Source organism: Rhinatrema bivittatum, chromosome 2 (assembly GCF_901001135.1).
Source record: "Rhinatrema bivittatum chromosome 2, aRhiBiv1.1, whole genome shotgun sequence".
NCBI classification, from domain to species: domain Eukaryota; kingdom Metazoa; phylum Chordata; class Amphibia; order Gymnophiona; family Rhinatrematidae; genus Rhinatrema; species Rhinatrema bivittatum.
Window position 1 is genome coordinate 290,159,472 of NC_042616.1, and position 25,987 is coordinate 290,185,458.

The 25,987-nt window shown below is 39.1% G+C and overlaps 1 protein-coding gene across 10 annotated transcripts in view; it reads right to left on the reverse strand.

Annotated features, from left to right (window-relative positions):
- Window positions 1-25,987, reverse strand: part of ARPP21 (cAMP regulated phosphoprotein 21) — an 896,408-nt gene that overhangs the window by 217,088 nt on the left and 653,333 nt on the right. For 9 of the 10 annotated variants that reach the window (XM_029589611.1, XM_029589613.1, XM_029589614.1 and 6 more), the window contains exon 10: window positions 3,360-3,468. The exons of the other annotated variant lie outside the window; for it this stretch is intronic. In XM_029589611.1, the coding sequence (XP_029445471.1) occupies window positions 3,360-3,468 (109 nt within the window). The remainder of the gene's footprint in view (window positions 1-3,359; window positions 3,469-25,987) is intronic. 10 annotated transcript variants of the gene reach the window in all.

The following is a 25,987-nucleotide window of genomic DNA, read 5'->3' on the forward strand; positions in this document are numbered from 1 at the left end:
ACACGTACATTTTCCAAGTTAATTGCACATTTTTACATCTACTAATTATCTGGAATAAGTGATATTAAACATGTTTATTGGAGGCTTGGATGAACTGAGGGGAGTTCAAGCTGAAGAAACAGGAGGGTCTCGATGAGCTGCAGAAGGACTGGGTGAACTGGTGGACAAAATTGGTAAAACTGGCAATTTCTTCGATGCACATGTTATAAAATGCACCAACTTATGCACGTAAATTAGGACTTAAGCGGGCAAATCCTACTTTACTTTCACACGTAAAATATATGCATGTATATATTTGTTTTAATCAGTGGGAAAAGTACGCAGATTGAATGCATTGATAAACGAGGTTTCACTGCATTGCATGCAGTCACACATAAGCCTATGTACACGCGTATGTGGTGGGGTAGAGATATGCATATTTTATAAAACATGTGTATATCAAGTGCATGTTATAAAATACTATAGTAAGTCTATGCATGCCCACATATGTGTGTATATACCAGCATGTGCAGCTATTTTAAAGTTATCCACTTATGGGGCTTGTTCACCACAGGTTCTACTATAAACTTGTGATGAGGTTCAACTATAAACTTTTCGCAACAGTCTATCATCAACTTCATGGCCCTTTCATTGAAAATCCGCTTCAGTGGGTAAGTACTACACCAAGTACAGACCTTGCCTTATCTACAGGGGAAGCAATGTTAGAAAGTTATATTATCTGTCATGTGGAAAATGACACCACCCAATTGGCGGTGCAATTGTTCCATATAACTTAAAAGTAGCATTATGAAGGCCTATTGCTCTTTTTATTGTGCTGTTTGTTTCTCATGTTGAATGCAAAGCAAAAGATTCTATAAGGCCTTAACAAAATTGCGGATTCATGGAAGTTGTGAATTCCGCAATGACCAGTATCTACCACAAATGAGCTGAATTAAGCCCACACTTTTGTGTATCAATTGTTTGCCTACATGTAGCACACCAGCATCTTCTCAATCCGCTGTATTAATTTAACTATTCTGTTAGCTTGCCTACTTCCCCTATAATAAGCAATTCTATGCTTGATCCTCTCTAGTGATCTTCTGTTTCTTTGCTGGAATACTGTCCCCGACACCTGTCTGCTCATGTGCTGCCCCTCATCACTTGATTTTGTGCCGCATGCTTCTCTTCTCTGCAATCAGATGTTATAGTGCAGGCTTTGCCACTCCCCTCCCAAAGTAATCACCTGTTTCTCAGCCAGTTTGACCTCCATGGCTGATTTCTGCTTCAGTATGCCCTTTACCCCATGATCAGATGTTTCAGTCAGCAGGCCCCTTCCCCCAAACAGCTATTTTTGTATTGACTTCCTCCCTTACTATCCTGTTGTTTTTAGGCTGGCTCTTCAGATCACCCACCATACGCTCTTCTGAACCCACTCCAGTTCTACTTTCTACTCTAACCAAATTGTTGATCTGTTCTGTCTCAATCACAGACTTCTTCCTGCCCTGGTCGTTCCCACCTGCAAACTGCTGTTCTACTGTTTCAGGAATGCTGGCTTCTTCCTACTCTGAAAATTGAGAATAAAATGGAGAATATCATATTTGCCTCTGTATTGATCCATGGTGTGAACTGTATCATGAGTACTGTGTTAATTTCTGGATTCCACATCTCAAAACAAGATATGGTGAAACTAGAAAAAGTGCAGAGAAGAGCAAAATACACAAGGGGGATGGAACGGCTCCATTATGAAGAAAGGCTAAACAGGTTGGGACTCTTCGGCAAAGAGAAGAGAGGGCAGAGGGGGATATGAAAGATTTATAAAATCATATGTAGAATGGAACAGATAACTTAGAATGGTTATTTACCCTTTCAAATAGTAACAAATAAATCAAAGAAAGTATTTTTTTTCACATAGTACAAAATCAAGTTCTGGAATTTGTTGATGGAAGACGTGATCAAGGTATCTAGCATAGCTGGGTTTAAAAGAGATTTGGAAAAGTCGATAAACAATTATTAGCCAGGTAGACTTGCAAAAGCCACCGCTTATCCGCAGGAGTAGGCAACAAGGAATGGATTTACTCTTTGGGATCTGCCAGGCACTTCTTAGTGACCTGGCCACTGTTGGAGACAGGAAACTTAGCTTGATGGACCTTTGGTCTGACCCAACATGGCACATCTTATGTTCTTATGGCATGCCTACTGACTTTTGCAAATTATTGCTAATAAAAATCAAATATTTTACTCTTCCACAATTCTGCATTCTTTGTTTGCTAATCTACTACAAATATTTGACATTAATCCCCCAATTTAGATAGGGCCCTACAGTACACTATTATCTGCTTCTTTAAAAAATCAATCCTTTCAAGGTATATATATATGTCTATACCTTAACAGAGCTATATAACTGTATCAAATCAAACAGTTGACTAAAATCCACAGAAGCTAGATATATATTCTGTACACGGTATACTGAAATGAACAGCAATTATTTAAACATTATGGTAAAAGGATGCCTTTGACTTAAATAAATCAATCATGATAATTACCCTGCATGAATTTTTATACAGTGTCCGTTTTAGGAATTTTATGTTGTATCTTAAGCAGAAAAAGTTTGAATAAACACATTTCACTAGCTAACAGTAAACAAAAATGTGCAGAGTGCATGAACATTTTGTATTTGTTCGTTTGCTTGTCAAAGTTTTTTTTTCACTTGAGGAAGTTAAGCACCTTGCCTGCTGTTCAGCATCTGCATGTTAATGTTCCGGGTTTGCCATGTACAATGCAGTCAGTGTTAGGTCACAAGCAACACACAAACGAGGGGAAGAGAAAAAACAGCTTTGCTACATGCAAAACAAGCACACAAGAAGTTCAGTTAACAGCAAAACAAGGAAGGAAAATGAAAGCTGGAGAATTATTCCTCCCCCCCCCCCCCAAGGAGGCTAATTTTTTAATCAGATCCCCAAAAAGAAGGGCTCCAAAACAAAATCAGTTTTTGTTTTTTTTTAAATGCACTATTGCTAATGTAACCAGGCCAAATTTGTGTACTACAGAAGTAGGAATGAAACACAAGCTGTCTGGACTTGGAAGAAATGCCAGACTGACGCACAAAATTGAAAATGCCAACCACAGAATTTCTCCAGCAGCTTCAGTCTTTTCAAAATCCAACCCTCCTCCTCCAACATGCAGCCAATACTGCCAAGCAGCCACTCATGCATCCTACACATTGCTAGGGCCAAAGCAGCCACAATTAAACTTTGATGCTAATCACCGTATGCCAGAGGTGCGGGGGAAGCGGGAGAGCACAGTAAAATAACAACAATAACATCAGTCAGCCCACCTTCAAAACAGACCAGATTTCAGCAGCTGGCGGATTGAGAACCAACCTGATTGTCTTCTTTATCAATACTAGAGTTATCTCGCTTCAAGATAAACCGCTTCTGGGATTCTTCACCTTTTTCATCTTTTAAATGTTCACAAAACCTTTGCTCTGGTCTGCCAGCAAAGTAAAACATATCAATAAAAATCGTGTGGCTGTTTTTTCTTTTTTTTTCTTTATTTCTATTATTTAATCTTCAGAGCTTGCTTTGTTTTCTAGTAGAGGTATTAAGTACAAAATTATAATGAATTTTAACTTTTTAATTAGATTCATAGTATTACCTAATTTGTGTTGAACTATGACTTTTGATTGAAATGATTATCTTTAAATTGTGGGGATGGGAAGGAGCTAAAATTAAAAGTTGTGCCGACTTTTTCCCACAGTTTGTTAACTTGTTCCCTACCTATCCCTCACCCGTCTAGACAGTCCAGTTAAAGTTGTATCTACTTCTTATAAAACAATTAATTAAATGGGGGACTGATGGTATTTTGTTTAAACAAATAATTATCCAATAGAGAAAGAGCAAGAAAAAAAATGTTTAAGACCAGCACCATGTAATTGTGTAATTGACTACCATTTAAATTTAAACCCATTTTGCCATTTAAAATATTTTCCCCTTCTTGCTAATTAACAGTTTTATCATTTCCAGTGTTGTAACCACTGTTGACCTGTGTACATGTGTCTACTAAGCATCGAGTGATATAGAGAAAGTATAAGGGGGAAGGGGGGGGGGGGGTCAATCCATTTTACATTGTAGCTTAAACAGTGACTTTTCTATCAATTTCTTACTGAGGGGGTCACACCACTCCCAATTTCTTACTAAGCTTTGTTGTACATAATGTAGAATTAAGGGTCAACAGATGGACTGAAGGTGATACCTTTTATTGCACTAACTTGATACATCTGTGACTAGCTTTCGAGAATCCTTCAGGTCGGTGAAGACAAAGCCTACTGTTTGCATGGACTTGTACTTCTGGAGGCCTACATTCAGATACAGTCCGGATAGCAAGGTTAGCCGGATAAACCCATCCGGCTAACTTTGGAGGCATATTCAATAGTGCAGTCACACTATTGAATATAGCCAGCTATATCGATTAGCCAGCTAACTATAGCAGACTAACTTTAGCACAAATCTGACCCGACCAGACTTAGCCGGCTAACTCAATTTCTCCCAGTTACACCCCTGGACTGCCCCTAACTTATCCAGCTAAATTCTATCCACCTAACTTATTAGCTGGCTAGAATTTATCTGGATATGTGCCCAAAAATTCATTTAGCTAGCCAACATCTGACTTAGCCGGCTAAATCCTTTTGAATATGGACCTCCAGGTGTCCCTACTGAGACAAGCAAGACAACAAGACCATGAAGGCAGTGGGGTGAAACCAGGACTGGATCAGCCTGTCCTGAAAATCTGAAGCCAGTTGGCAACCTTATCAATGATGTTACTTTTACCCTGTCATCTCAGCTGGGTCACCATAATTCAATACACTAGTATAAGGCAGCGTGCAGTGCTGATGTGGTCAGATATTCCTTGCACTTTGCACATCTAAACAAAATTCGCCATGGATGTTAAGGACAACATTTTCAACTTGCCAAATATTCATGATTGGCCTTCATGTTCTTCAAAGGTTTAAAAGACCAGGACTGTATTTTATCAACTCACATTTGTTTACTAAGTGACTAAATAAATTTTAAAAATTGTGGTGTTATTTAAGTGCAATTCAATTTTAGGCAGTGCACTGATTTTATAAGCAACATGATGAGCACTGGTTGATAAAAAAAAAAAGAAAACCTTTTGCAAAATCAAACAGTATTTCAACAGAGAAAAATCATATATATTTTGTTTATACATTAAGGTCCATATTCAGCCAGTGGCCGCCTAGGAAAGTTAGTCAGATAAAATTGACCGGCTAATTTAGGAAGGATAATAAGCAGTGTGAACATGCTACTGAGTATACATGGCTAGCTTAAGTTTAGCTCGATATGTTTATCTAGCTAACTTTAAAACTGCTCTTTGGCTATGCTACAGTTATCCAGCTACCGGTACTTCAGTACCTGATTCACTAAGGGTTTTTCCCATAGACACAAAATAGGAGAAAAGCCTTAATGAAGCTGGCCCTTAGTGGGATAATTCTAAAAACTAGAATTATACAGTTAACTTAGCCAGAAAATGACACTCCTCCCTGGAATGCCCTCAGACTGCCCCAAACATAGCCAGATAAATTATTTGGCGATGTCAGCTGCTGTCAGTTCAGGGGGATTTTTAAATTCTGGTGTTTGTCCGGCTAAGTCTAAACTTAGCCAGACAAATGCACTAAATACAAACCTCAACATGTTTTGTGTTTCTTAAAAAGAAAAACATATATATATTACATTTGATTAACCATAATAAACATTTCAACATTTGGGCTTCCATTCTAGAAAATATACAGAAATAGATAGCTATTTGATATAGTGGGGTTTCATTTATTAAAGCTTTTATGCCATTCTGTGTCTACGGGAAAATAGCTTAGTAAATCAAACACTAATCAAGAATTAGTATGATTACATTAAGTACTTAACTCAAAAGATGAAATTCCTCCTATCTTGTTTTATTAAGAATTCTCCTGATGACTTTGTTCTCCTATAGTGAAGCAGAAAGCTGTGTGCTTAAGGACCAAAGTTGCTAACTGGCTCCATTTTTGTTTCAGGACAGGTTGATCCAGTTTTCTCTCATTGCAAGCATGGACTTCCCCATAAAAAGTTCGCTGACAAGTCCTGTATGCCAAGGTTTCCCCAAAACTGTCCAGGTGACTCCACAGCTAGTCAGCGTACTCACAATGAATATGCATGAAAGAAATGTGTTTATCTTTTGGAGAACTAGTGTATGCATGTTTATCTCGTGCATATTCATTGTGGATAGCTTGAAACCCTGTCTGGATCCAAAGGACAGGTTTAGGAAGCCAATGATGTCTGCTGTGGTATAAAACTAGAACTGGATCAGCCTGTCCTGAAACAAGATTGGAAATGTGTGCTCATACGCGACACAGAATTTCCAAAGATTTTCTTTACCCCCAGCACTCATCCATATCCTCTTCCTCTCTTCCTCTCGTCATCCCACAAATCCCCATCCCTCCTCTCTGCATGTTCTTCAGCTATCAGGACCTGGGAAGCACGGCCAGCCCCAGTATCCAGTCCTCCTGCTGAGAGTATCATTTCAACTCCTCAAAGAGGTCTACCTCTCAAACCTCTAATTTCATCTAAATTAGTCTACCAATTTCTCCACTGATATCAAATCAGACAGACAGAAGATGGGCAGGAACTGCTGATAAATTGTTCTTTTGTTTTTCTTCAGTAAAATAAATGACTAAAAAAGGAGCCAATTTTCAACTCAACACAGGTTCTGCACTGCATGTTATGCACCTCAGTTTACTTCCTCTGGTTTCCTATTGTGATCAGGTCTGCAAAACCTAAAAGTTGCATAATCCCTTCCTGAGAAGTGAAAAGGCACAAAAATCATAGAAATAAAATGTCCTTGTTGACATAATAAAGATGAATTTAAAATAAATAAATAAGTAAATATTAAAAAGTTATTATACTGTGGCTACTGAAAAAAACAGATGCAGTGCTCTCTTTAAACATTTTTACCCCACAGAAACAGAATACAAGAAATTCTATTGTATTATGCCTCTAGTTAGAAAGAAGTGGATATTTAAAAGTGTATGCTATTAGTGGATTTGAATGGTACCATTTGGGTACACAAAGTCAGACATTGCAACTTATGTGGTTCCAGTTTTAAAATGTTCCTACCCCTAGAAAGTTATATTGGTGAAATCTGTGAGCCTCAGGAGCTTCGGTGAATTGTGAATTAGAGAATTTGATATGAGATTTCCATGTCACACAGCATTAAACTGCCAATGCTGACACTATACTGATGACATTCCCCCTTCCCCAACTCCTTCTCCATTGAATCTGGTGAGATCATAGTGATGAACTGCTTCAACATGAAGTCATGGGGTTGGAAGCCAGGAGGCCCACGTAGGACTCAAAGGTTAATTTTAAAAGCTGGACGCATTACGAAATTGGGAGATGGGTGTGCATCTGGCACTTGTCCACCCGATTTAATAAGGCGGGCAGATGTGCACACAAGTGCCAATGCATGAATATCTTGCAGTGGCCCAAAAAAGGGACGAGGTGTGGGCATGGCATGGGTGTCCAGGGTGGGGCCAAGAGATGTGTGTGTACAAGTACATATGTGCCTGGGCGCATGACCAGATCCAGGGCTGTGTATCTTTCCTTCTGCTATGGAGGAGGCATAAGGATTAAAAAAAAAAAAGTTACAGGTGTCTGTGAGGGGTTTGAGGGGTCTGGGAACTGGGAGGAGTGGAAACTAAAGAACCAGGGAGGTTGGGAGGCCCTAGCAGAACACTGGGAAAACTGGAGGACAAATTGATGAAACTGGTCCCTCGGCTGGAAGCGTGTCTGTTATGAAATACAGGCAGTTACTTGCCATTCAGCCAACTTGCATTGCTGGGTGAACGCAAGCTTAAAATCAGGCACACAGATACATGCACCTAGGCTATTTTTTTTTTTTTTTTTTTAAATATGCACGTGTATGTGGCACGTTATAAAATTTCCACGTCTCTGGGAGCACGCAGAGGCACACGTGAACATGCGTGCTCGGGCGCCCATTTGAAAGTTGCCATCCCTCTGTGGCAAAGGGCAATCAATCAGTTACTGCACCTTGGTCTTTCTATGTCTTCAGAAAGCGAGCTAATTTATCTGTCTTTTCCAAATTGAGCTTCCCTGTGGCATTCTTGCTGCAGTTGGACCCTGCCACCCAGAAGCTGCTGCAAAGACTGGTGACCGAAGGCATCCTGGTCATACTCTCACGTGCCTGAGTAGAGGGTGATAGAGCTAAGAATGCGGCAAGCACGGATGAGGAGAGGGTGAAAAGAAGGAGAGTAAACAGAAGGCAAACAAGTAGGAGAAGGGGCAGAAGGGCACAGAGACAGAGAGAGCGAGAGAGAGGGTCAGTGGGAGGAGAGCCCCTCAGGGTTCCTGTTAGACCTCTCCGGAGGGATAGAGGTTCTAATTGGGCAGGGAGAAGATCAATACTGCCCACAGAATCGGGCTGTTTGGCTGTCAGGACTGAAACGGCTAGTGTAAAGCCTATGATACAGGAAGAATGCCACAATTTTTTCATAAAAAATGATAAAGAATCTCTGCAATTTTCAGAACAATTCCTTGGAAGTTTATGATGTCCCTTCCTTTAAACTAGTCAAACTAAATGTTGAAACCACAGTGAGGACTATCAATGATACAACTAGGGAGTGCTCATAAATCTTTATAAGATGGCATCGTATGACTACGTATGAGCACTCCAAAGCTGTATCAGGGATTATCTTTATTGTAGTTTTGACATTTAGTTGATGACCGCTTTTGCTTGCAGTATAGATCTTTTGGCAATTCATCTTGTTTTCTTCAACATATTTAGTATATAAAGTAGTCATAACATTGCCAAAAGTACCACAGCAGCTAACAAAACAGATGTTTTGAGTTATCAGGCTTCAAAAGTCAAGGTATAATTGTTACTTTCATTAAAACTTTTTTCAAAAACAAACTGATAAAACAAGCTATTCTTATTTATCGATTCATAAACATAGGAATGGGCTTGCCTTTTCATTGTTTCATTAACACAAATCAATTACATGTGGAACAGTCACAAGCATTTCATTAATCATCAGGATTTGAACTTATTTTACTTATACACACATGAAAATACATTACACAATATCCATCCAGCCCTTACTGCCGCATTATGGTATTCTGGAGGACAGGGTTATACCTGACAGCATGTTTGTCACACAGCTACTATTTCTAATCTAAATATATTTGTATGCAATGTACTGTGTTAAGGACAATTAAACTTTGCTTGTGAAGTACAACCTGTCAACTTTGATCTGCAGAATAAAATGCATACGCCTGGGTTGTGTAGCAACAAATTTGGACACTATCTGGAAAGCCTAAATGATTTACAATGATGGAGACATATCTCTATTTGTCTGAAAGTTTATTACGTGGCAAGATCCTACACATCAGACTTTTTGATGATCTTTACTATTGTTGATATAACATTATGTCCACCTTTTGTGAAACTAATGAGTGGGCATTTATTACCACCATGCAAAACACTCACTGTTTAAGTTTTGCTGCTGAGCTGAAATAACTGAATTGCGGAATACTGTAATTAAAGGTGAATTTTCAAAGGTCATGCAATGTTATAAACATCAAAACTGCGTGTGAATGTTTGGTTTCAAGCGCACATTTGCCTGTGCAAAAAAAAAAAAAAAAGAGGTGGTCTAAGGGAGTTCCTGGGTAGGGCCAAGAGGAACACCTAAGTTGCTATTTTATGACATTTATGTGAATACCTTAGGCAACATCTGCACAATTTTACACCTCCTAATTACCTACTGCAGTTGATATCAGTCCGATGGGTTGTCTGCTATTGTTGGGTGGGAGGTCTGAGAGAACTGGAGGGAGTTCAGAGCGAAGCACTAGGAGGGTTTCAATGAACTGGAGATGAACTGGGTGAACTGGTGTAGGTATCGGCAAAACGATTTCAATTACATGCACATTCTTGAAAATATATCTACTTCCACACATATATATCAGGGTTCTAAGCTCGGAAGTTCTTATTTTTTTCACTTGTAAAATAAACGCACTTATGTTTATACAACAGTAGAAAAAGAATGCGCTTTCAATGCATTGCTGATAAATGCATGATGGTGGATATACGCATATTTTATAATCTGCGTGGTCCAGATATGTGCAAGTTATAAAATACTATAATAGATCTTTGCATACTCGTATACGTGCATATAAGGGGGCCACAAGGAGTTGTTAGAAACGTGTCCTCCCTTATGTGGTTGAGCGCAAAATGCAGAATTGCTTTCAATTGCTTCTTCAGTAATACCAATATTTTAGCAACTGATAATGTAGACTGAGTAATACTTTCATTAGAGATGTGCATTTGTTTTAAACAAATAGTATACTTGAACCAAAAATGGTCTTGTACAAAATTACCCCAACATTTTTGGGTATTCTTGTTTTGTTTAATAATGACCTCCCTCAGGCCCTCTGATCTCCATCTCGCCCCACAAAGAAAAACCTTAAGAGCCTACCCAGCTGGGCTAAACCAATTCTGGACTTCCCTGGGCCCTTCTGATATCCCTCCTATCCTGAACAAACTGCCAGCATCAGGGACCTCTCCAGACCTCAATTACCTAAGGTATTCACATAAATGTCATAAAATAGCAACTTAGGTGTTCCTCTTGGCCCTATCCAGGAACTCCCTTAGACCACCTCTTTTTTTTTTTTTGCACAGGCAAATGTGCGCTTGAAACCAAACATTCACACGCACTTTTGATGTTTATAACATTGCATGACCTTTGAAAATTCACCTTTAATTACAGTATTCCGCAACTCAGTTATTTCAGCTCAGCAGCAATACTTAAACAGTGAGAGGTAGATCTTTAAAAAGTACGCGGGGATTGGTTTAGTATTTTGTCTTTTTTTGATGTTTATTTTGGTTCAGGAAATAAAAGAAAGCAAAATATACATTAAAAAGTGAATTTTCAAAAAGTTACTTGCGTAAAGATTTGTAGATATGTTCATAGATATCCTTTACTCATGTATTCTGTATTTTCTAAAAGCCCAAAATATATGTGCATTTTCACTTTTGCTCCCACATCTATCAGGCCGATACAGTAAAAAATGTGGGACAGCGGGCACTCCGTGTTGAGCGCCTGCTTTCCCGATGCACAATTCTGTATTTAAATGAGGCGGTGCACTAACAAGGAGGCACTAGGGACAATAGCATGTCCCTAGCACATCCTTAGCGGTAGAGGTGGCTGTCAGCAGGTCCGACAACAGACTCTCTATTTTACTGGCATCGGTTTTTGAACCTGCTGACAGCCATGGGTTAGGAAAATGGATGCTGGTAAAATTGAGCATCCGTTTTGCTAACTGCTGACCAGCGGGCAGATGTTTTTTTACTTTTTTTTTTTTTAAGTTTTGGTTCTCCAACTTAATATTGCTAGGATATAAAGTTGGAGGGTGCACAGAAAAGCAGTATTTTCTGCTTTTCTGTACACTTTACTGGGTTGCTCAGAAATTAACGCCGCACACTTTACTTTCAGTATCCCAGGGACTAACTAATAGCCTCATTAACATGCATTTGCATGTGATGAGGCTATTAGTTTTCGGGGGGGTTGGGTGTTCATTTTCGACGCACCAAACCCCTTACTGTATAAAGGGTAATAGACGTGAGTCAAGAACGTGCAGCCAATTGCGGGTTAAACGATGCGCTCGGGAGAGCGCACCTTACTGTATCGATCTGTATTTGTGTGTAAAAAAAGGGTGGTCTGGGGTGATCTTAGGCAGCGTCAACAGTTACACAAATAAGTTGCTGTTTTAAAAGATGCTTAGACATGTACATTTTTTAATTACATATTTTAACACTTGTAAATATCTGTTGTAAGTGATATTAAACATACTTATTGTGTTGTAGTGACTGGGTGGGAGGTCTGGGTGAACTGGGGACAGTTCAGGCTGAAGAACCATGTGGGTCTTGATGACCTGTAGGACTGGTCAAACTGGCAAAAGTTAACCTCCCTTTGAACAAAAAAATGAAACTCCCAAACCAAAAAAAATTAACCAAAATGAAATTATTTGGCTTGTACATCCCTAACTTTCATGCATTTTGCAAATCATAAATAACTGCTATTTTATTTTATTATTTCAAATTAATTTAGGCTCCTTTTGCAATCATAGCTACTGTTGCACTAATTGTGTAAGTAATTAACTTCAGTAAATGCCATGAATGGACAGAATTGTCGTCATAACCATTATCATGCTCATGATTTCAAGTTTTGATCTTTACAAGAAGCATGATTTGGTTTTCTGACAAAAGGGATGCCTGGGGAGTTTATAATATACATGCAAACCAATTTGTGTTATGCATAATGAAACAAACATTCAATTTATTTTACATTCTACATGAAAAAAAAAAAATAGAATGAGTTCATCCATTAAACGTTATATTGCAATTATACTTCTGGCTGCTAAAATTTGCTGTGCAATCATGGATGTTCTTGCAGAAGTCCAGAGGTTCCCGTTGAAAACAATGGAATGTTAATGTAATTTCCCAAGGCATCCTTACAGGTTCATATCACTTTTTAAGCAATTAAATTTCATTAAACATACCATACAATATTCCCATGCATTACTACTTGCTAATTTCATTGGTGTAACCAAATAACAAGGGTTACCAATTCTTGAGATCTTAATTCAGTTTAATTCATGAAAGTGCTATCATAAAATAAGAGATGTCAAGTCTCATTACGACCTGATAGTAGTCAATAAGGAGCATAACCAAAAGAAATTCTGCTTGAGTTCTTACTCTTATAAACACAGAAGTATGCAGGCAAATTTTCTATCCAGCTTGCTTGAATGGGCAGAAAACGTGTAGCCATCATTGTTTAAAAGGGCTGCAAGCCCTGATAAAAGTCCCTCACTTTGCCAAATCCTTGGTCATGGAAGGGTAAGGGTTGACCTCCCCCCAAACCCCCATATCCCGTAAATGTGATAAAAATTAGCCAATAGGGATGTGAATCATTTTTTGACAGGGGCCGGCCAATGGCACGGGTCAGGGTGGGTTTTTTGTTTATTGGATCTGGCGCAGTCGATAAACAAAAAAACCAATCGGGCCGGACGATAAAAATTATAAGATTTGAATCGGAACCGGAACCGAACCGATTCCGGTTCCGATTCACATCTCTATTAGCCAAGTTGTAACATCCCTCTCATCTATAAGCCTGCTTCCTTTTACAACACCGCCCCCCCCCCGATGAGCTCCCCTACTACTCTCCAGGTTTAGCCCACATGTGTTTAGGTTCTTCAGGAGGCAGGAGTGACCCCCACTCACTTCTGCCCTGCCACTGCCATCTTGGAAAACGGCACCCACTGATAGCATGCACTCCCCTTTGCTCTACATGTACGAGGCAAAGGAGCTCATGGGGACAGTTGGTGCCATTTTGAAAGATGGCACCAGTGGGGCAGGAACGACTGTGGATCATTGCTGGCCCCAAAGAACCCCAATACTTATAGTGCATGCTACAGGGAGAACAGGGGGAGGGGGCAGGGGAGCCACCTCAGGAGGGCTTGGGGATTTTTTATACAAAGGTACAGGGCTTAGAGGTAGAAGGGGCATAGCAAGTGGGCTTCATTTTGCTACAAAATTTTCATTTAATACATTTATTATACATGTTTCTTTTTATTATATTTTTATTTACAGATGTGGTTTCAGGGGCTTTATAGACAAAGATTCACAAGATTTACAATAACTAATTTAGTGCAAGTAATGGGTGAATTTACTTATATTGATAAATCTATCCAGCATAAAGCTTTATTCAGGAGACTGAGATAACCAGAAGCAAGTTTAATCAAACGTGAAGACAAGTTCTCCTTACCACACTTTTTTCTGGACAAGAATAAACCCAGGCAATAAAGGTGGGTAGAAACAGAGGCCTTTGTGTAACAGAATCTGAAGATGAAAAATAGATAGAAGGCGCAAGATGATTTTTTCCTGGCCTGACACCATTAAACAATGACAATCCCATTGTCTGATCTAAGCTTTTGAAAGGATCATTCTGAGCTTCACATTCCACTGCAGTTCCTTGCATCAGAGCCGCTGTAATTGCACAGTACAGAGCCCCAAAATAAGTAGCATTATTACAGTTCATTATCATTTAAACCCTGAGAGGAGAGGATTACCTTGTTGGTGGCTGAAAAGAATAAGTTTAGTACTTAGGGAAATTTTAGAACTTAAAAGTTTTGGGGAGAAGTAAACTATTGGGGTATATTATGTAGTGTGTTTGTGTATCTGTATTAAATAGCTAGTTAGAAGGCAGGCAAAAACCAGGAGTTTGTGGGTTTTGTATTAAATAGGTAGTCAGAAAGGCAGGCAAAAAACTGAAATTTGTGTGCTTGTATTTCCTTCCCTCCCACCCCTAGTTCATCCATTAAATTTATAGGCAAGTGACTCATTCAGATTTTTAAAAATCTGTGTTTTAACTTAAAGTTAGAAATTCCCCACACCTTATCAAAAGTTTAATCATTCCCCTAAAAGTCACTACCAGATATATAGTGAATTCACTAATACATTTAAAGGACCCTAATTGTACACATTCCGACTCCCATAGCAACCTAAAATTTAACTAGGAACTAAACAAATTTAAGATGAAGGCAGCAATCCAGCAGCAAGGGGGGGGGGGGGGGGGGGCTCAGTCTTTTGCATCGAATGTTACATGTATGATTTTTTACCCGCCGGTGAGAAGTTGTACATGTGTACCTGATGCAAAGAGCTCCTGGCTCTCAGAGAATGAGTCTGATCTCTGGAGGCTAGAGTGGCAGACCTGGAGGAGCTGAGGCAGACAGAGCGGTATATAGATGAGACCTTCAGGGACATAGTAGCCAAGTCCCAACTCCAGTCTGGCAGCCTTGGTGCTGCCTTGGAGGAGGAAGGTCTCATGATTGGAGAGCATCAACCTGGGGTAGCACGAAAGGATCCTGTAGCAAGGACCTGCTCTCCAGGTGGTGCACTGTCCTCTTGCACAGAGGATGTGTCTCCCAGGGCTACTTCCCAGGGGAAGGGTTAAGGTCAGTAGTCATAGCTGGCAATTCAATTATTACAAATGTAGACAGCTGGCTGGCTGGTGGGCATGAGGATCGCCTGGTAACATGCCTACCTGGTGCGAAGGTGGCGGACCTCATGCGTCACCTAGATAGGATTTTAGACAATGCTAGGGAGAAGCCAGCTGTCATGGTACATGTGGGCACCAACGACATAGGAAAATGTGGGAGGGAGGTTCTGGAAGCCAAATTTAGGCTCTTAGGGTAGAAAGCTGAAATCCAGAACCTCCAGGGTAGCATTCTCTGAAATGCTCCGTGTTCCGCGCGCAAGTCCCCAGAGGCAGGCAGAGCTCCGGAGACTCAATATGTGGATGAGACAATGGTGCAAAGAAGAGGGATTCAGTTATGTAAAGAACTGGGGAACCTTTTGGGGAAGGGGGGAGTCTTTTCCGAAGGGATGGACTCCACCTTGACCAGGGTGGAACCAGGCTGCTGGCACTAACATTTAAAAAGTAACTGTCGGCTTTCCCCTTTAATTTGGTTAGTGCTGTTGGCACTAACCAAATCAAAGGGGAAAAACAGTTACTCAGCAGTGCATGGTTCAACAGGAGGTATCTTCTAAGGATACTAATGAAGCATTAGAGTTAAGGTATCCCAACAGAGAGGTTCCAATAATAAGAAAAGTAGTCCAAGTGCCAATAATTAAAAACTCATCTGAGCTAAAAGATTCCAATTTATCCCTGTCAACTGAAAAGCAGAATGTTAATACAAACGAAAAACACATTTTGAAATGTTTGCATGCTAATGCCAGAAGTCTAAGAAGAAAGATGGGAGAATTAGAGTGTATAGCAAAGAAAGGTGACAGACTTAATTGGCATCTCAGAGACATGGTGGAAAGAGGCTAACCAATGGGACAGTGCTATACCAAGGTATAAATTGTATCACAATGACAGAGAGGAGCATCTTGGTGGCAGGGAGGCGCTTTATTTCTGGGATGGCACAGAGCCCAACAGGATAAAGATCCTGATTGAGAATAAATGCACAATCAAATCTTTATGGGTAGAAATCCCTTGTGTGTTGAGGAAAAGAATAGTGATAGGAGTATACTACCATCCACCTGGCCAAGATGGTGAGATGGACAGTGAAATGCTAAGAGAAATTAGGGAAGCTAACCAAATTGGAAATGCAGTAATAATGGGAGATTTTAATTATCCCAAAACTGACTGGGTAAGTGAAACATCAGGACATGCTAGAGAGATAAAGTTCCTGGATGGAATAAATGGCAGTTTTATAGAGCAATTGGTTAAGGAACAGACAACAGAGTGAGCAATTTTAGATCTAATTCTCAGTGGAGCACAGGATTTGGTGAGAGGTAACAGTGGTAGGGCCGCTTGTCAATAGTGATCATAATATGATCAAAATTTAAATTAATGACTGGAAGGGGGCAGTATGTAAATCAAAGGCTCTAGCAGTTTCCCCAGGGAAATTAAGAAAAATGAGAAAATGAGAAAAATAGTTTAAAAAAAAAGAAAAGTGCAACCACAAAGGTAAAAAGCGTGCAAGGCATGGACGTTGTTAAAAAAATATGATCTTAGAAGCGCAGTCCAGATGTATTCCACGCATTAAGAAAGGCAGAAGGAAGGTCAAACAATTGCCAGCAATGCCCGAGTACATTTAGAAAGAATCTGAAGACTTGGCTTTTCAGACAAGCCTTTCCTTAATCAGAGGCAGCACTAACACCGACCATCATCTTCATCAGTTCACCAACATGCTGTGATCAGCCTTTCATTAAGCTACTTTTACGATTTAATGTTCCCTGTATTCAGAATTCTAGCACCCCATTTCCCCCAGGCATTCCCCCCTTATTTTTCCCCTCCCTTAAGTTAAGAGTCAAGTTCTAACTAACTTCTGTCTAGATTCTGGAATTTTTTTGGGTACTCCTCCTGTTATTTGTAATCTATTTACTTATATATGTATATATCTATTTATTAATTTCTCTTGTTTACTTGCCTTGTTATTTGTAACTTTCCCAGGTTATGTTTGATGTAAACCGGCGTGATAAGACTTTTTGTCTTGAATGTCTGTATATTAAAAAGTACTAAATAAAAAAAATAAATAAATGACTAAAAGGTGAGGTGAAAAAGGCTATTTTAAACAAAAGATCTTCGTTCAAAAATTTCATCAGAAGAAAACAGGATAAAGCATAAGCATTGGCAAGTTAAATGTAAGACATTGATAAGATAGGCTAAGAGAGAATTTGAAAAGAAGTTGGCTGTAGAGACAAAAACTCATAAAAACTTTTTAAAATATATCCGAAGCAGAAAGCCTGTGAAGGAGTCAGTTGATCAAGGGGTTAAAGGGGCACTTAAAGGGGCACTTAGAGAAGAAAAGGCCATCGCGGAAAGATTAAACAATTTCTTTGCTTTGGTGTTCACTGAAGATGATGCTAGGGAGATATCCATTCTGGAGATGGTTTTCAAGGGTGATGATTCAGATGAACTGAACCAAATTATGGAGAACCTGGAAGTTGTGGTAGGCCACACTGACAAACTGAAGAATAGTAAATCACCTGGACTGGATGGCATAAACCCCAGGGTTCTGAATAAACTAAAAAATGAAATTTCAGACTTTTCAATTAATTTGTAACCTACCATTAAAATCATCTGTTGTATCTGAAGATTGGAAAATGGCCAATGTAACCCCAAAATTTATAAAGGGCTCCAGGGGTGATTCGGGAAACTATAGACCAGTGAGCCCGACTTCAGTGTCGGGAAAATTTGTGGAAAGTGTGTTATAAAGAATAAAATCACAAAACATTTAAATAGACATGGTTTAATAGGACAACCCAGCATGGATTTACCCGACGGAAGTCTTGCCTTACAGATCTCCTACATTTTTTTGAATGGGTGAATAAACATGTGAACAAAGATGAACTGGTAGATGAGATGTATTTGGATTTTCAGAAGGCGTTCAACAAAGTCCCACACGAGAGGCTTCAAGAAAACTAAAAAGTCATGGGATAGGAGGCAATGTCCTTTTGTGGATTGCAAGTTAGTTATAAAGCAGGAAACAGAGTAGGATTAAATGGTCTGTTTTCACAGTGGAAAAAGGCAAACAATGGTGTGCCTCAGGGATCTGTACTTGGACCGGTGATTTTTAATATACTTATAAATGATCTGGAAACGGGTTACAACGAGTGAGGTGATCAAATTTGCGGATGACCCAATATTATGCAGACTAATTAAATCTCAAGTGGATTATGATAAACTGCAGGATCACCTTGCGAACGTGGAAGATTGGACTTCCAAATAGCAGATGAAATATAACATGGACAAGTGCAAAGTGATGTATAGGGGAAAATAACATTGTGTAACTGCAGCAAGAGTTAATTACTAAGATAGAACCTACCACCCAGGAAAGAGGGCTCAGTGTGCTGTGGCAATCAAAAAAGCAAACAGAATGTTAGGAATTATTAGAAAGAGAATGGCAAATAAAACAATAGATGTCATAATGCCTCTGTATCGCTCCATGGCGAGACCACATCTTGAATACTGTCTGGTTGCCACATTTAAAAAATGATATAGTTGCCCTGGAGAAAGTGCAGAGAAGGGCAACCAAAATAAGGGGCATAGAACAGCTGCCCTATGAGGAAAGGTTAAGGAAGTTAGGGCTGTTCAGTTTGGAGAAGAGATGACTGGGGGAGATATGACAGATCTACAAAATCTTGAAAGGACTTGAAAAAGTTAATGTAAATCGGTTATTTACTCTCTAAGATAACAGAAGGACTGGGGGGGCACTTCATGAAGTTAGCAAGTAGCTCATTTAAAACAAATCGAAGAAAATACTTTTTACTCAAAGCATAGTTAAGCTCTGGAATTCATTGCCAGAGGATATGGTTACAACAGTTAGTCTAACTGGGTTTAAAAAAGGTTTGGATAAGTTCCTAGAGGAAAAATCTATAAACTGCTATTAATTAATAAGCAATAGTAGCATGAAATGTATTTAATGTTTGGGTACTTGCCAGATACTTGTGACTTGGATTGGCCACTTTTGGAAATAGGAAATTGGGTTGATGCACCCTTGATCTGACCCAGTATGGCATAAGAACATGCCATGCTGGGTCAGACCAAGGGTTCATCAAGCCCAGCATCCTGTTTCCAACAGTGGCCAATCCAGGCCATAAGAACCTGGCAAGTACCCAAAAACTAACTCTAATCCATGTTACTGTTGCTAGTAATAGCAGTGGCTATTTTCTAAGTCAACTTAATTAATAGCAGGTAATGGACTTCTTCTCCAAGAACTTATCCAATCCTTTTTTAAACACAGCTATACTAACTGCACTAACCACATCCTCTGGCAACAAATTCCAGAGTTTAATTGTGTGTTGAGTGAAAAAGAACTTTCTCCGATTAGTTTTAAATGTGCCACATGCTAACTTCATGGGGTGCCCCCTAGTCTTTCTATTATCTGAAAGAGTAAAAAACTGATTCACATTTACCCATTACAGACCTCTCATGACCCTAAACACCTCTATCATATCCCCCCTCAGCCGTCTCTTCGCCATATCTTCTGGCATATCTTATGTTCTTATTTTCTTATCATTGATCCCTTATGTCTTAAGGATTCACAAGTTTTTAAACTAAATATATTTAACTATTTTCATATATTGAAATAGTATTTAAGTTATCCCTCCTACCAAGTTATGCAATGCCAACACACAATATAAAGTTAGTTATAAAATAATTTAAATGAAAAATATATATTTGGAAATCAAAGCTGTAAGTTGTAGAAAACCTATGTCATATCAATAATATTACTAGAAGTAGTTGGTTGGAAGCAGGTTTAGGAATTTGAATCTCTGATTTCTTTCCAGCTTTTTTTTTTTTACAACTCTCCCCAAGGATTTTGTACAACAAAGTACATAGATCAGAGTTAAGTTTCAGGCAAAAGTAGAGCACAGAAAGAGTGCAAAAAGTCTACAAGCCTGTGTGCTTTCACAGTTTTGAACTAATACATCTTTTAACAAAGAATTTAATATTCTGCAAGCTCAAGAAGAGGACAATTATCAACAGAAAACAAAACATCTATGAACAGAAATATTTGTACAGAAATTGCTTTCAGATTTTTGACCAAAATTGCTAAATTTAAGAAACTGGTAAAGGGCTCATACTGATTCTTGCACAAGATTTTGCTAGCATGATTTTTTTCAGAATAATTTTTTTCCCTTTCCTTTCTAGAAGTTTCAGGAAATTAAATCCTTGGAGAAAAAGCTATGCTATTTCAAAAATCCTACAAGCACATTGTTTTATAGGGTTTTAAGCAGTTTCTTGGCCTACGTTTGGCCAAAATATAAATCTAGCCCCATGATTTAAGAATTTCCAGAGAGGTTTTTGACAATTGTTAGTAGAATATATGAATATGATGTATATAAGACCTTCTGTTCAAACTAGTATTGTCACATTTGACAATTTATGGAGTAATGTTGTAACTGCTCAAATAAACTTGATGGCAAATAGGTGCACAAATTATGCCAGTTTTCACAGCAAATTTGCATACTGTAACTATCCACATACAGTTATACCTCCTGCTATGTGCACAGAAACTTTACAGGAAATTTTATGCTTATACTTTTGAAAATGCAAAAATAGGTATCCAAGTGTGACCCCCTCCTCCAGCTCTGCCCTCAGGAATGTCTCCACTCAGGCTGGACAAACTTATGCACAAACAAGACGTATGCACATAAGCTTACCTGCATATTGGGTGAGCAATTTTACAACAGAATATTTCCATAGGTAAAGCACTGTTTTAACTAGAGAAATGCCTTTGAAAATTACCCTCCCTAACTCTATGACAGAAAACCAAGTCTACATTTCTGAGATCATATAACAATTTCCAGAGGGAAGAGTGGAGAAGACGCAATATTCTTCTTCTCACCATCATCAGGTAAACTAAAGGGTAGATTTTCAAAGATGTGCGCGCTGCCCGGCGCGCGCACATAGACGCCCAATTTTATAACATGCGCATGCAGGTTATAAAATCGGGGGTCGGCGAGCGTGCAAGGGGGTGCACACTTGTGCATCCTGCGCGCGCCAATGCCCACAGCCTTCCTCAGTTCCCTCCCAACCCCCTACACTAACCTCCCTTCCCCTTACCTACCCATCCCCTAACCTAGCCCCCCCAAAATCTTTATTTTACCTTTTGCGCCAGCCTCTAGCCCTGCCCCCACCCCTTTCCCCAAGGCCCAGGGACTTGCGCGCATCCCAGGGATTTACGTTCATGACCAGGCCTTTGAAAACTGGCCTGGCGCACGTAAGACCGTTCACACACACAACGCTTTGAAACTCTACCCCTAAGTAAGTAGGTTCAAATACTCAGGGAGAGATTAACATATGAACTTGAGTCTCAAGAGTTGTTCCTGTTCTAACCAGGCGGCCACATGACTCCTTTATGTCCCGTTTCCCCATTGTATGAAAGTCAATATCTGGGATGTATTTTGCAATATTTACAAATGCCTCTTGTACCTTTCCTTGCTTTCTTTCCCATTCCCATTAGATTATTAGGATAGCTCTAATGAGCATGGACACAGGGATGGTAACTTTTAAACCAGCACATGGGCACACATGTGCATGTGTTCGTTGACCTGCATTTTATTACATGTACACATATATGTGCACGTTATAAAATAGCCTGAATGCACGCAAATGTGCGTACAAATTTAAGTGCATGCAAAAGCCACTTCTACCGCATAAGTGGGGGGATTTTAAAAGGCACGTGCTGACACCATTGGACATTTTCCTAGTTCGTTCTCAGTTTGCCCAATTAAGGAATAGGACTTCCAAACAACCCCCCCCCCCCCCCCTTCTTAGTTTATTAGCCTCCCTTCTTCCCTGTTAGCACAGACATTTAAAACCCCGCTGATCTACCTAGCATTTTTTGTTTTACAACTTACACATTATCCACAACAGATGTAAAGTTACGCAGCAGGGGACCCTAGTGCACTCCAGTGCATATAAATATTTATGCACAAATTTGATGGTAAAATTCTGGAATGCCCATGCCCTTCCCAGATCATGCCTGCTCTGGTAACTTTTTATTTGTGGGCGCAGCGGTATGTACGTGTGTATCCCGACAGCTTTTAAAATTTGCTCGGTGCACGCCGGCCCGACATATTCATGTATCCCCTAATTTTGGCGTGCGTCTGGTTTTTAAAATTCACCTCAATATATTTACATACAGTGGAGAAAATGCATGCAAACCATCTCTCATTAGTAGTCATTAGAGATATTGTAAAAACCAGACTGGTTAGGTGGAGTCTGAAGGCTGTTTCGAGACCCAAGACATGATACAGGTACTAAATGCAACCCTAGGCCTATAGTATTATATTAAATGGAGATTCTGATATTTTATCTATGATAACTTAACTTGCTACAAGATCATTTTTTGTTTACCAACTACCCATCAATACAGAGTCCTGTGATCTAAAAGAACCCTGACCAGAAAGATAGTTTCTTTTTATGTCAAATTTCAGAATGGATTCAAAGAAACAATAACAATTCTAAACAATGAACACCAAAGTTTTAACTTTTATGTTCCATTTATCACATAGACAATATAATGAGACCCAAGTGCTCCACATTGTACTAAGACTAGACAACTAAATCACCACAATTATCTTGACAGGGCTGCTGCAATGTAAGAAAGTTGACTCATCCTCAATCTATAAAATCTCAATTTATAACCCCTGAAAGACTGCAAACCTTAAAGCATCTGTAAACTAAGATTCTTTCTTCAATCACAATTGTGTATCTCCACAACACGGTTCACAAAAATGTGATTTGCTTGGTTCATTTATTTAAAAGGGCAAGAGATGGATCTAAACAATGGGATGTGTGTTGTTTTAAGTCTTCAAAAATTATTTCATTGGTCAAGATTTATTTTACAGTTCTTAAAATTGAACAAACCAAAGCAATCATAATGTGAGGGACAATCACTATTTCATGCTTTCATCATACTGCCAATTTGCACCATATCCAATAATAGAAATGCATCACCATACATCATACAATAGCTATTTGAAAGAATAACTGTCTGAACTGTACTGTACAAAGAGACAATGAAATTGAAGACATCTATTGGGAAATGTATGCATCATGGTAGTATAACATTTATATAAAGTCAACATTATAACAAGGGTATTTTATTAATATAAGGAACAGTAAAAATAATCCAAGAACCAGTTTCTGGGACACAATTGCATGGTGGAATGATAACCTCATTTTTAAGAAAAAAATTCAAAGTATTTCTATGAATGGCAATGCCCTTTGTCCATCATGAAATGCCCATGAGAAAAATTTTAACTGAAAAATGAATGAGACATGCAATTAACACTGGTATGTATTGTAGTATAAAGGAGCATGTATGCAATGCAGTAGCCAATTTCTTTCTTGGATTTTTCAGTGTTGTAAACTATTAGGACTATATAATACATCAAGTAAAATGCACAGTCGTAGGTGTTATTGCATTGGATCATAATTGCTTTAAACAGTAATAGGGAACAATGTTTAAATGAGAGAGTAAAGCAGTGCCAATTATGTTGTTATGGCTTAAAACCTTATGAAAAGAAAATGATACAAAAGCTACAAAACTACAGTATAGATGATTACAAGCACATTTGAGCAGAAATACAATCTATGACAAATTGCTCAAATTTGTTGCAAGGCAATTGCTCTTTAACATTATCAGTGTATTATATATTGTGCAGAAAGACACTGCAGTCTAGAAGAGAATGAGCTTTTGGGTTTTGCAGTATTACATTAACATTAATGTTATACTGTGTAAGCAAATAGCATCATAGCAGACACATTGAAGATTCTGCCATTATTTAAAAATTTACATGCAATGTGAAATCTCAGGAATTGTAAACCTCTCATTCACATTACTATAACAGTTCATAACCTTGGCTAGAAAAGACACCTGCATATTATATAGCTAGAGATCAATTTGGATCATAAGCTTTCTGAGTTATCAACTTGCATAATACACCATCAGCTTTACACAACAGTAATATCTATTAGCAAACTAATGTTAATGCACATGTGATTAAACATTTCTTTTGTTTTTAATCAACCTTGGGTGAAAACTTAAGCAACTTTATAATTAAAGAGAAGTCTCAGAGCTATGTACAACAAGATACTGCCATAAAAAATAGAAACATTTTAAATGATCCTTTTAGTGAAACTATACTAGTTCTACTGAAGTTTTTGATATAGACACTAATTCATAAATAGTTGAAAATGATAGCTAGACTAATTTTGGCTCCAAAGAAAATAAGGCTTGCCAAACTGAATCAGAGTAGCAAGAAGCAAGAGGTTCGTTCAGCGAGGGTTCCGGCGCCTTGCTGAACGACCTCCTGCAGTCGATCTCCTGCCGGCGCCATTTTCCGTACGAAAACGATTCGCGGCGGGAAATCGCTCCCTGACCCCCGCTGGACCTCCAGGAACTTTTGGCCAGCTTGTGGGGGGCCCCCTGACCCCCACGAGACTTGCCAAAAGTCCAGCGGGGGTCCGGAAGGACCTCCTGCCGTCCAATCGTGTTCGTCTATGGCCGCCGCCATTTTTCGCCGCCATTTTGGAAAATGGCGCCGGCTGAAGACAACAAGATTGAGGAGCAGGAGCCCGTTCCGGACCGCTGCCGTTCCGGACCGCCGCTGGACCCGCAGGTTATTTAAGTCATTTGGGGGGGGTTCGGGAGGGTGGGGGATTTAATTTAAAGGGTCGGGGGTGGGTTTTAGGGGGTTTTAATGTGCCGGTTTTGCGATTTTTCGATTTTTAGATTTTTCACGATTTTTCACGATTTTTCACGATATTTTACCCCCCCAAACGGCAACAATACGATTCCCTCCCCCTCCCAGCCGAAATCGATCGTTAAGACGATCGAGGACACGATTCACATCCCTACTTGTTTAACCCCTCCCTTATCCCTGTAACCTTATATTTTGTAAACCATTATGATGGTGTTATTTTGACGTTTCCGAATGACGGTATATAAAACGTGTTAAATAAATAAATAAATAAATAAATATGTGATATCTGGCTAACTATAGACCTGCCCTATGGCACGTTAACCTAATCGGCTATCTCTCCGCCTCACCGGAACGCCTACCTCCCGCCCCAGGAACATCCCTAACTTACCCGGCTAAATTCTAGCTGGATAATTTGTTATCAGGCTATAATTTAGCCAGATAAGCTTTTTAAATATGCGGCTAAGCCATTCAGAAGGATAATGTTCCCGTTATCCATCTAAATAGCTTTTGAATATGTGCCCCATCACTTACATCATCTATATAATATTTACATACATTGCTGTGGTGCTAACTAGAAAACCCTGCAAAACAAGTAAAAGAAAAAAGGCACTTGAAACCAATGTGGTATTAGGCCTATGGTAGTGCATGTTAGGTGTAGGCTTGGCACTCAAAGCGACGAGTAAACAGAGTTGCAATTACAATATACTAAACATCCCATACCAAGACAGCATTAAGTGCCAGCATTCAATCCTATCTATGAAAAGGCAACACTACAAATATTTCACCAGCCCTTTAACACCAAAACACCTCCAATTAAGAAAACAGAACAAACCAAGCTGTTATAGATTCCCACACAAAAACTACAAGCTAGCAGAGCACCTCACCTTGTTCACACATCCCGAACACAGACAGATCCTCACCAAATTCCTAAAGACAGACTGTAAAGTGTAAATAGAAATGTGCAGACAAAAACTGAACTGGAAACCACAAGCCAGACTGCATGCAGTGCAACTATGGAAAAACAGAAATACCACCATTCCTCAAAACGTCAAACAATAAAATCAAGAAACAAATCATAAATAGTAAAATCATACTAATAAAAATTTTAAATATTTCAAAATAGCTGATGGATAGAACATCCAATAATTAAAAACTCATA